The sequence below is a fragment of the Pteropus medius genome, unplaced genomic scaffold, assembly GCF_902729225.1.
Source record: "Pteropus medius unplaced genomic scaffold, Ma_sr-lr_union100, whole genome shotgun sequence".
Classification (NCBI taxonomy): domain Eukaryota; kingdom Metazoa; phylum Chordata; class Mammalia; order Chiroptera; family Pteropodidae; genus Pteropus; species Pteropus medius.
In genome coordinates, this window is record NW_024356336.1 from 3,119,774 (window position 1) to 3,132,441 (window position 12,668).

Here is a 12,668-nt window from a genome sequence, read left to right on the forward strand (position 1 = left end):
CATAAGGATGCATTAAAAAGCAAGCAAGCAGAGGATAGACAGGGGTGAGGATGGCTGTTGCCTTGAGTAAGGGAGGAGGGTGATGGCTTCATGGGAGACATTTTCAAGTTAGAGGATTTTTACCAAGTCCTGGTATTGAATATGCGTGATGGGTTTGTAGGTGCATATTAAAAATTGAATAAAAATGAACAATTTAATAAGTGATTACATAATAAAAGCTGGCCATGCCTAGACCACATGAGAGAGTGTCACAAACCAACGGTGGTGAAATGACCCAGTTCCGTGCACCCGAGGTTGAAACCAAACTCAACCCAACCCCAGCGGACTGGATGACTTTGCTGTCCAGGAACCCTTGCAGACTGACCCACTGCTTGGGACAATTTTCAGAAGGGTCTGAGGCCATCCTGCTCCTCTAGAGAATCACCTGGGACAGGTGGTTCCTGCTTCTAAACCAGCCTTTATTTTCTTCTGTTTCTTGCTTCACAAACTCTAAACATGTGCTTGTGCAGGTCGGACACTAGCAAGGGGAGGGGAGAGGGAGGAGGAAGCACAAGGGCTAAGCCTAGCTGGCACCCCCCCAGGTCCTTACCCTGTAGCTCCCAGGAGGCAGGTCCCCCACTTTGGCAGTGGGCATGGGCACTGATGCTGGGGTGAGGGCGGGACCAGGGCCAGGGGCAGGTCCTGGGGGCGGGGCACCCTTCCCCTTGCTATCCTGCCCTGGGTTCACCGCAGCTGTGGTTGAGGCCTTGGCAGCCTGAGACATGGTTCCCACCTGCAAAGAAACCTTTGGCCTAGGTTAATTTGTGGATGGCACCCGAGAGCTGCCTCCCCACTCTCATACCCCTGCATCCTGTGCTTTCAGGCTACTTTCAACTCATTTCCTCTTTTTCTCCTTCTAAAACATAAGCCTGGAAGTTTTCTAGCCTGACCTCCTTCCCCAGACAAGAATTTCCCATCCGGGGACCACTCATCCCTGACATGCCTCCCTCCAGGCCTTTAACCAGGCCAGTCCCGCCACCGGCCATGCCCTCCCTTCAACCCCTATACCCCTGCCATGTCCTTCCTTTGCACCCAGTAGTTTTGCTCCCCTACCACTTATTACACGTTTTTGCTTGTGCAGCTTCAATCTGCCTCACCAGGTTAATAACAAGAAGTCACATTCAAGAGGTACTATAGGTATGCCAGGCTCTGTTCCTTGCAGTAATAAACTCATCTGTTCTTCATTCTAACCTCATGCAGTGGTAGATGCTATCTTATTACTTCTGAGCAATCTGAGGCCCAGAGAGGGGAAGCACCCTGCCCAAGCCCACACAGCTGTCAAATGGTAGCACTCCAATTTCAGCTCAAGCAAATGGACCCAGCAACTGGGTTGTGAAATGTTCTATGGTTTACTTATTCTTATTCATTAACCCCTCCATTCCCAGAACTTGGCTTAGCCCCTGGCACATACTAGATCCTCATCTAACATCTGTTCAGAGAATGAATGAATGAATGAATGAATGAATGCAAATTTCTGTCTCATTTCCCAGTCCAACTGCTGCCTCCGGCATTCTCTGGGAATGAGTGTGTGGGTGCAGGTTCAAGCCTGGGACTGGGGCAGAAAGAAGTCCCTAGAGGACATCTTTAGTGCCGGCTGCCATAGAACAATAAAGACAATAGAACAGATGCCAGAAATCATATGGTCCAGTTCCCTCATTCTGGGGGTTCTAAAACGAGGACTGCGGCTGTGTAGGCGTTGGGTGGAGAGGGCTCGGTCAGTTTCAGTGGTTCCTTGTTGCTTTGGGATCACAGACGCCTTTGAGTGTTTGGCGAATGCTCTGTCCTTGTCCCCAGGAACAAAAATATCCCTGTTAATTTTAGAGACAATTTCCAGCGATTTGAGAAGCCCCCGACAACACAGATAGACCCTGTGATTCAGGAGGTTGCCGGGATCTCCCCGCATTGGCGACCACCACAGGAGGACTTTGGTACATTAATACTTGGGTTATTTTAAGCATGTATGGATGCGGACATCCCGGACCATCTTGTGACATTTTGGACTTTTGGCACTTATCTCACTGTATAGACCTAGGGGTCGGCGTTTTACACACCAGACAGGAACAGTGGTTTGGATATCGTTTCATAAAACACTACCAGGGATGCTTTTACATTCTGTTATATATATATATATAATATATATATATATATATATATATATAACTCATATATATATATATATATATGTATACATATATATATATATATATATGTAACTTTATGCCACAGCCTCTTCTATATATATATATATATATATATATATATACTTCTTATATATATACCTACTACTTCTACTATATATAAAAAATGCTCCTCTTCTGCATATATAACTATATATGTAACATATATATATCATATGCTCTGCTCTCATATATATATATATATAACCTTCTGCTCCTCTCACATGCTTCCATAAATCTTTTCTTTTATCCCACACCCATGCCTCTGTTTCTCACTCTCTTTATATCTCTGCCTATCCTTTCTATCTGTTCTTTATTATTCTTTTCTTCTCTCTTCTCTTCCCTCCCTCTTTTTGACTCCTCCATCTTTAATTGCCCTGCCTCTCTCTGTTCTGTAACTGCTCTCTCTCTGCCTCCCCCTTTCTCTGCCTTCCCTCTTCTTTCTCCTCCCCTTTGGCTCTCAGCAGCATGGAGGGGTGTCTCTTACCTGGGGACCTGCTACTTCCTGCTGGAGGATAAGCAGGCGGGCGGGTGAGTGCTGTGGGTGACTAGGGGCCGACCCCCCATTTTATAGTCTGGCAGACACCAAGCCCTATGCTCTGTGGCACAAAGAGGGAGCTGGCTCAGCAAGCCCCAGGCATGGGGTTGGGGGCCTGAGGCCCCAACCTCTCTTGGGTTACTGCAGAGAGCAGCATTTTCCATTGTGAGCCCGGCATGCACAGCAGAAACCCTGATCAGCAGGGACTTCACCTGGTTCCTATGATGCCTCTCTGTAAAACCCCAGCCAGGGTAGGCCCATGGGATCCCTGCTGGCTGCCAATCCTGGGGCAAGAAAAAAGGGAGCCCCAAGGAGGTGGGAGACCTGGATTCAGGAAGCTTTGTGCTCTGTGGCTTTTGGCAGGTCTCTGTTCCTCAGGACCTCTGCCACTGCTGTGACAAGCAGGCACAAGTGTCTCTGTTGGATGCTGCACAGGAAAGATGGTGATGAGGACCACGGGAGATGGGAAATGCTTTGTAAGGGCAGATGTGGGTCCAATATCCATAGCCTTACTTACTGCATGCTTACTGGGTGCTAAGCTCAGCACCAAATGGGTTACTCACAGCATCTCGGCCACACCCCAGGAAATCCAACTTTTTTTGTACTTCCATTATATCCATTTCACAGATGAGTAAAGCTGGGGCACAGTAAGGTCCTACCTTGGCCCTGGCTTGACTCCCTATTTCTAGATATAGGAGTAGGGATGGGGGAGCTCCCTGTGCTCAGTGGTTTGAATATTTAAGGCCTCGGTTCTGTTCCTCTGACCAGGTTGGGCCCAGATTCTCCCCCGACTTCTTCTCGGTCTGTCTGTATCTGACCCCAGGGACAGAACTGGTGGCTAGAAATATGTCTGCCCTTCTCAGTGCTTCCTCTGGGAGGCCCCGAATGTCACCACGACTCGTTCACTCCTGGGCCCTTAATCAATTTTGAGGGACTAAATGGTCACAGCAGTGGATTATAACGCAAGGTGGGATACAGGGGGAGATAGAGAAACTGAGATGGGGAGAGAGAAAAGGGAACACTGATTCGGAAAAGTGGAGAGCAGCAGAGAAAGAGATGAAGGAGACAGAAATACGAGGGTCGGGAAGGGGACTGGACAGTGAAGGAAAGAGAGAGGGAGAGCCAGAGAGACAGACGCAATAGAGCAGCGAAGACTTAGAACAAGGGAGCAGATGCCAGAAGTCATATTGTCCCGCTTCCTCATTCCATAAATGTAGAAACCGAAGCCCGGGTGGGACGAGTGACTTAAACAAGGTCACATAGTGTGAACTCACAGTAGAGCCAAGGCTGGAAGGACCCAGGGGAACTGCAGAGTCAGGTTAGCCTGTAGTGTGACTCTCTAGCCCCAGGCAGTCTTTGGGGTCGGGGTGGGGGTTCTGCACAGGTTCCTGTCTCTTCTGCAGGGGTCCAGGGAGCCAGACATCCCAAAGAACCCAGCTCTGCCTTGAGATCACCGTGGCCTAGGGACAGCTCTGCCTCCTGCCCCTCCAGCCCCACCTACCACCCCACTCACTTCCCATCTCCTCCTTAGCTTTCATTCTGGGCCAAGGCCTGGGACGGGGGCAGGAACCACAGGATGAGGCAGCCATGGGAACCAGGACCAAGACACAGTGGTTGGTGTTTGGTGGGTGTTGGGGGTCACCACAGGTCTGGCTTTAAGGCCAGGCTGTCTGAGACAGTTCTGTGTCCCTCGTGGCAACCTACCAAAGGGTGGGGGCGGAGGTAAGGGATGGTCCCCTATGCTGGGCAGCTCCACTCTGAGCATTTTATTGACTAGACTCCTGTACTCCTCTCTATGACAAGAGTCTCTGGGATTAACCCCATTTACAGATGAGAAAGTTGAGGCAGCTCCCTTGACCCTTTCTCAGCCCGTTTTCTCATTTGTAAAATGGAATTGGGAAGTCACATCTTTTTAACTCCTGAACCCAAGCGCCTAAAACTATATACTCCTGCTTTTATATGAATAGCAATCATTTTTATTCGCAATGATGAGAACAGTGATGATGGAGGCGCATATGTTTTTTTATGCTCCAGGAGCAGTGCCAACTGCCGTTCACATGTAATTTACATTTCCCCTCACTATACCCATATCTCTTAGGCTAAACCCAATTTATCTTGTTGTACTCATTTTACACATGAGGAAACTGAGGCTTAGAGAGGTGAAGTAACATGCTCGAGGTTACCTAGCCAGCAAGAGTGGGATGTAAATCCAGACTACATTCTTAGCTCTTCATCTTCAAGGCGACCCTTCGTCAAAGTCACGTACTCGATAGGGCTGATTTTAACCCTCCCAGTGGGATAAATATTGGCACTTTACAGGCCATAAGCTGAGATCAGACAACCTCTGGGTCACCCAGCTGTTCAGAGACAGGACTGGATTTCACCCAGAGTGGTCTGGTCTCCTGCCATGCTCTTTCCTAAGCAATGAGAGGCCCGTTTTAGGTCAAATCAGAGGGTGGGAGCGTGGGAAGAGGCTACACAAAGCAAATTCTACAAACCTTGGCTACAATTTGTGAAGCATATTCACACCCACCAGCTCCTTTATTCTGCCCACAGAGCCATCTGGAATCCTCTTTGGGCTTTGTGGGCCCTGGAGGCCCTGGCCCAGCCCCACCTTTCCTGCCTGGCTCCCTCTGCTCCCCTTTAGGGTCCCTGAGATCCAGCCCAATAGGGCTACTCACTCTTTCTCATACACGTGTCCCAAGTTCTCACCTCTACACTTTTGCTTAGAAAAAGCTTTTCCTTCCATATCACCTTGTACAAATCCTCCTAGCCCTTCAGAGTCTAATTTAAATGCCATCTCCAACAGGAAGCCTGCCTTGATTGCCCCTGCTGGAAGAGGAAGGGGTGTAGAAAGGAGAAAAGCATAGACGTTTGTTGAATATCAGGCATGTAATGTAATATCACAACATCCCGGGGATGTAGTTTATTCTTGTCCCATTTTACAGGCAGAAACTGAGAAGAAATGACTTTCTGCAGGTCACACTGCAGAGAGGGACCAGGTTTTTTGACTCCTTGTCCAGTGCTCATTCTCCTGCTACAATCAGGGGTCCCATGGAGCTGATTATGGCAGACCTTCCTCCTCTCACCTTCGTGGCTGATCCCTGAGGGAGGTCATATGCCCCTTTCCCTCTCAGCTGAAGCCAATGGTGCTGACACTTCTCCATTGGGGCTTCAGCTGGGGCTGCCTTTTGTTCCTGCTGCTCACTTGCTGAGTCGGGGCTTTGTCTCCCAGAGGCCCGCTCCCCTCCATGCCTATAAGAGCCTAACCTCAGCTGGTCCCAGGTCTGGCATGTTCTCTGGGTCTATCGCGGTAAGTCTCAGGCTGGGAGAAGGGGTGGGATCTGAGCTCTGAGTGAGCATCCTGGGAGGCAGGGAGCCCAGGTCCCTAATCATCGGGACATCACTGCGTCATCCTGAATATTATCTTCATCCTAACCCGGGCCAGGCTCCAAGAACAGTACCTGCTGCCTTCATTTAAAACCAAAATTATTCCTGAGGTCCTGTTGCCTCAGTTTCTACCATTAGAGTCACCTCATTGGGTCAGGTGCTGTTCTGGGGACTCTCTCTTAAGCCGAGCACCTAGGCACTTGCCAGGGTGGTACATCCACCCACTAATGATGAGCAGATAAACCAGCAGAAAGTGGGACTCAGAGGCAATGAGACCCAGAATAGGTGAATTTTGAGATGGTGACAGGAAAGAAGCAAAAGAGATGGCATTGGTCACAGATGGAAAGGGAAGGAAATGGAGAGGCCACAGCTGCACTTTGCTCCTAGCCCAGACACATCTGGCCCCCATCTGGATCCTGACCCTGCCTAAACCAGACTTCAGTGTCAAAGGGGAGAACAGAGCCAGGGCTAAGGTTATCACGTTCTTCTCTTGTGTAGGAAGAGGGCAACATGGCCTTGCAATGCACCAAGTCGGCGGGACACTGGAAGGTAGGAAGAGGCATGGGGGTTGTTTCAGAAGTGAAGGTGTGCAGGTCAAACCAAGCTCCAGGGGACCCCGCCCCCCAATCCCCACCTCCACCGAATCCCCACCTCACCTCTGGGGGGTTATGAGGGCCCATTTTATAGAGGATGCAATCGAGACTCATAGAGGGGAAGAGGTTTGCCCAAGTTCACACACAGGGGTCTTGGTTTGAACTTGGATCTTCTGGTCCCCAAATTCAATCATTACACTCTCTGGCAGAGATGGCAAACTGGTGATTGCACAGTCTTTGGGCATGATTTCTTTGACCTCCTGTGCATGTGTCATCATCAGCTTTTGAAAACTGGAGGGTCCATAGAAAAGTCCAGATTTAGTGACAGTCTTGAGAAATCAGAAAGTCGGCCAGCATTCCCACATGACGACAGTAGGTGGTGCTGAGCAGAGGTACTCATTTACACCGGCCCTGTGCTCTCCAGTTGCCCCCAGCCCTCACCCTGCCCAGCCCCTGGAGGCATCCGAGTTTGCCATCCCTGCTTTACCTGCTCCACCCTCTAACCCTGCGTCCAGGGGTGAGCCCCTAAGGGTTCACCTCCCACAGGGTTCTGATGCAGGTCTCCACCTTTTCTTCCTGTCATAGATTGTAGTGTGGGACGAGGAGGGCTTCCAGGGCCGGCGGCATGAGTTCACCGCTGAGTGCCCCAGCGTGCTGGAACTTGGCTTTGAGACTGTGCGATCTTTGAAAGTGCTGAGCGGAGCGTGAGTCTGGGGAGGGGAACCTCAGTGGGGGTGGGGGAGACAGGAGGGGATCTAGAAAGGGGTGCTGAGACTTTTAGATGTATGAGGCCCCATCTTCCTTGGCTCTCACTTCCCATGGGTCTGAAGTGCCGGGCAGAGTGCAGGGCGGCGGTGTGAGGTTATGCAGGTCGTGCCCTGACCAAACATAGGGGGCATCATTCACACAGATCCTGCAGGAACAGATTTAGAATCGAGTCCTGGGTCTGAAATACCCCTCTTACGCATAAATTGAAAGCCAAAATCACTTGTCAAAAGTCAAAGGTAACTATAAAAATATAGTCAAAAGTAATGCTATTAATCTCTAGTTGAACACTGTTGCTTGATTGAAGCTCTGAGCATGAGATATTTTTATTTTTTTAGAAGAGACAGTAATAAAATGTAGAGAGTGTTAAGGACACACCAATACCATACTGAAACTTTCTAGATCAGCGGTCTCCAACCTTTTTGGCACTAGGGACCGGTGCTCCTAGGAGAATCTAATGCCTGATGATCTGAGGTGGAGCTGAGGCGGCGATGCTAATGCTGGGGAGCAGCTGCAAATACAGATGAAGCTTTGCTCACTGGCCTGCTGCTCATCTCCTGCTGTGTAGCCCAGTTCCTAACAGGCCACGGACCAATACTGGTCCATGGCCCAGGGGTTGGGGACCCCATTCTAGATCAGCACCATTCAGTAGAACTTTCTGCAATGATGGAAATATTCTCCATCTACACTGTCCGTTTTGAAACCAGTGACCACATATGACCACCGAGGGGTTGAAATGTAGCTAGTGTGACTAAAGAACTGAATTTTAAATTTAATCGAACTTAAATTTAAGTTCAATTTAATTAGCAACAAGTGGCCGGCAGCTGCAATATTGGACAGAAGTTTCTAGAAGGTTCCAAAGTAGATCAAAAGGAAAACAATGTTCTCTCCATGTGATTTAGAGTCACCTCATGCTATATGCCTGTGGGTGCCACCAAGGTCATCTTGGGTGATATTTATGCATCTCACACCGGGGTAAATACTCTTTTAGCTTCATACAGGTGAGGAGCTGGGGCTCACATGGGGACAGTGACTTGTCCAGGGATATGTACAGCAGGTCAATAGATCAGATAGGTAAGGAGTCAACAAACTCAGGTAGATTCAGACAGTGCATGTCTTTGAATAACATTGTTTTATTCGATGTCCCTTCATTACAAGGTTGATGAGATGCCATGGGAACTTAACTCTTGTTTATGTTAATTAGCTTATGGTAAAATCGTTTTCATTATGTGTAGTTTCACCACAGTTTCAAGATTTTATCAACGATGTTAAGTGAGGGCTTGTGCTTACATAGACAGCAAGTGCAAGGTCAGCATGGTGTCAGCTTCTTGTGTCCCTTATCCCATCAGATGACACCAAAACAACAGGGACCAGATGACAGCAGGACTGGTGGCCCCCTGCAGTTGGGGAGCCACTCCGTGCTTCGGTTATAGCTTGCGCTGTACCCTCCAGGGTGATGAGGGGAAAGTCCCATATTTCGCGGGAACCAGAGAGATGGATGAGCAATTGCCTCATGGAAGCCTCCTTCAAAAGAAGGAGGGACATGAGACATGGCTTGTGGCAGCTCCTCACAAAACTGCCTGTCTCCCCATTTTCCTAGAGAATTGTGACAGATGCCATCAAGGCTTAGGTCAGCCTGGGGTTGAGTCTTGCCTATGTGGCCTAGAGCAGGGGTCCTAAACCCCTGGGGAGTGGACTCATACCGGTCAGTGGCCTGTTAGGAATCAGGTCGCACAGCAGGAAGTGAGCGGCAGGGAGCAAACAAAGCTTTATCTGTATTTGCAGTCGCCCCCCAGCGCTAGCATCACTGCCTCAGCTCCACCTCAGATCATCAGGCGGTCCCAGATGCCAAAAAGGTTGGGGACCGTTGGCTTAGAGGGACACATGTTAGGTTGTCAGTCAGCTGCACAAACAGTTCCACTACCTGTGGAACACACAGCAAATCAGTGGGTTGCTAGGTCTACACTGGGTTTCTCCACCTCCGCACGATTGACATTTGGAGCTGGATAATTCTTTGTCTTCGTGAGGATTGTCCTGTGTATTGGAGGATGTTTAGCAATATCCTGGCCTCTATTCACTAAATGCCATTTGTAAACACTCCCTCTCCCTCCTCCCAGTAGGACAAATAAAAATGCCTCCAGACTTGGTGGAATGCCTCTCAGGGGGGCAAAGTCACCTCTGCATGATAAACATTGGTTGAGAACTCAGGGTAAGGGGTCTCTTACCTCTTGTATTCTCTACTGTCTATCCACAGGTGGGTGGGCTTTGAGCATGCCGGATTCCAAGGGCAGCAATACGTGCTGGAGCGGGGCGAGTACCCGTGCTGGGATGCCTGGAGCGGCAACACAGCCTACCCCGCTGAGAGGCTCACCTCCTTCCGGCCTGTGGCCTGTGCTGTGAGTTCCTACCCCTGCCTCCATTTAGGGAGGCCTGAGCCCTTCCATTGGAGGTTTGGGAACTGGATGTCCCAGAGTTCAAATTCTCAGTCATTACTTCAGGCTGTGGGACATGGCAGTCCCTCACCTCTCTGAGGCTCAGTTTCTTCATCTTCAAATGGGACCATAGTACCTATGTAGTTGAGGAAAGGAATGTTTAGCATCAAGACAGAACCCGCCACAAACGTTCTGCCCATCACAACTTAGTTATGATATGAGCAGATTGCCTGTGTGCTTTGCATCCCCTTTTTATGACTCAGGGATCCTGGGAGAAGCTGGGTGACAAAGATGGCAGAGTGAGGTATGAAGGAAGCATTCTGTTTCTTGTTTCTGACTTTATATTTTAGCTACTGTTTATGGAGTTTGGGTGACCATTATTATCCCTATCTTGCAAATGAAAAAACTGAGGCTCAGACAATTGTATGTTTTTTTCTTCAAAAACAACTTCTATTGATTTAAAACCACATAAGGCATACATATTTATCATCTAAAATTTCGAAAAAAAGCTTGATATAGCAGAATAAAAAAATAAAAACCACTCATACCCACCCCTTCGAGACAGAAGCCCTCTCTTCACAGTGCTGGTCTTGTTTGCTATCCACAGATTATACCTGTAGTGATTGACGTCATGTCCATATTTATATCTGTATATCTTTAGACATATCATTTTGTTATAAAATTAAATCGTAATAAATCAAAGGCTTGGAAAACAGCTTTTCTCACTGGGCAAATATATCACAATCAGCCTCCCAGGTGATTAAATCTATTTACAATATCATTTCCATAGCTCCCTAGCATTTCGTTTTGTGACTAGTTTTATTCGTTCATTTGTTCCATAAATAGCCCAAGCCTGTGCCAGTATGGGGACTCACGGTGGACTATGACAGATGCAAATCCTGTTATCATGCAGTTTACTACTTCTGATTTAATTTAGTCCTCCAAACAATCTTGAAAATAGATGTGCTTAGTTTTATTTTATATATACGGAAACAGGCTCAGAAATGCTATGTAACATGTTTAAGTCAGCTGGTAAGTGGAGAGCCGGATTTGAACCCAAATCCCTGCATCCTTCTCTTAATCATAGCACAATACCCCAGTTTACCACCTGATCCCTCTTGTTGGATCTTTAAGTTGAGTCACCCCACCCTTCTCTTCCCTTCCCTGCCCTCCCCTCCCCTCTCTCTCCTCCTCCTCACCCTCTATACTTATATTTATCTCTCCCTCCTTCTTTCCACACTCCTCCTCCTCCTTGTCCTCCTCCTTCTCTCTCCCCACTTCCCCTTTTCCCCTTTTACCTGTCCTTCCTTCCTTTCTTCCCTTCTTTCCTCGCGCAACTACCTGCCAGGGTTTGTTTAGCCAGCTTCTGGAAGCACAAATGGTATACCTCTTGTAGGGTTTCTGATGCCTATTGCCTTATCGCCCTTTCAGAAGATTTGCAAGGAAGATGGATTTGGGAGACAAGGGCAGGGGTATGGGGGCCAGTAGAGGCTCCAACTGGGTTTCCAACTGGGCACCTGATGGTCTGACCCTGTTCCCTGTGCTTGCAGAACCATCGTGACTCGAGGCTGACCATCTTTGAGCAAGAGAACTTCCTGGGCAGGAAAGGAGAGCTGAGTGATGACTATCCTTCCCTCCAGGCCATGGGCTGGGATGGCAATGAAGTGGGCTCCTTCCATGTCCAATCGGGGGCGTAAGTGGATCCAAGGCTCTGCCTGGCAGGGAAAAGAAGGTGTTGGGAGGGACAGACACACCTTCTGTGATAACAAAGTGCTGGGGACTTTTGGGTTCTTATGCCCACATTCCAGAGGGGATGCTGAGGCACAGGGAGGTCTAAGGCAGAATTTCTGGGATTGTAAGAAATGGACACCCAGATCAAACTGATATAAAGCCCAAAGGATATTTACTGGCCCCTGTAATTAGCTTCAGGCACAGCTGGTTCCAGGTGCTTCAGCAGGGATCTGTCTTTGTCCACCTCTTGCTCTGCCTGCCTCAGTGTGGTTATATTCTTAGGCAAGCTCTTCCCATGTGAAGGCAGGATGGCAGCTTCATCCTTATGTTTCAGCCAGCTCCAGAGAAAGCGTGTCTCTTTCTTAGTAATTCCACCAAAGGTTCCAGGAAAGGCTCTCATTGGTCCAGCTTGGGTCATGTGGTCAACTCTGAAGCAGTCAGCATGTTTTTACGAAAAGGGTGCTCTGATTGGCTAGGGCTGGATATGGGCTCATTGCTAGTGTGAACACTTTCCCATATTGGCTGAGAGAAGGAGGGGCAACAGGGTCTGTCAGTAGAAAAGCAGAGAATGGCTGGCTGGCTATAACCCAGCTTGGGTTAAGTAACTTTCTCCAAGTCAGGCAGCAGGTAGGTGACTGAATCCAGTTTCAAGACGAGGACTGGCTGATCCTTCCTGCTCTTTTCACCCAAGAAGTAGCAGGTAAAGGTTGAGGTATGAGGTCCTCATTTAGGAAGGACAGTTGAGCCACCTTCTGAAGTTCCCTTTGGCTCCCGATAGGCGCAGGCAAAAGTGGGAGGTAGGTGAGGTAGATATTTTGTTTTTTAATTTTTTCAGATGTCACTAGGGAGTTATGTTGTTTCAGAGTAGGATGAACCTCTTGTGATTCTTGGGTCTACTTCTGGAAGTTCAGAAGCTAAGATACCAGTTCTTGTCCAGTTCTGGACAGGTGTTGATGAATTGAAAGAACAATCGCCTTTTTTTTTTTTTAAGTGCCTCTGGGTA

General features: G+C 48.5%; 1 protein-coding gene across 1 annotated transcript in view; it reads left to right on the forward strand.

Moving 5' to 3' along the window:
* The first annotated feature begins 6,005 nt into the window (after positions 1–6,005).
* Positions 6,006–12,668, forward strand: part of CRYBA4 (crystallin beta A4) — a 7,498-nt gene continuing 835 nt past the window's right edge. Inside the window, exons 1-5 of the mRNA XM_039861790.1 lie at positions 6,006–6,067; positions 6,643–6,693; positions 7,323–7,441; positions 9,757–9,898; positions 11,485–11,627. Of these exons, the coding sequence (XP_039717724.1) occupies positions 6,047–6,067; positions 6,643–6,693; positions 7,323–7,441; positions 9,757–9,898; positions 11,485–11,627 (476 nt within the window). The 5' untranslated portion in view covers positions 6,006–6,046. The remainder of the gene's footprint in view (positions 6,068–6,642; positions 6,694–7,322; positions 7,442–9,756; positions 9,899–11,484; positions 11,628–12,668) is intronic.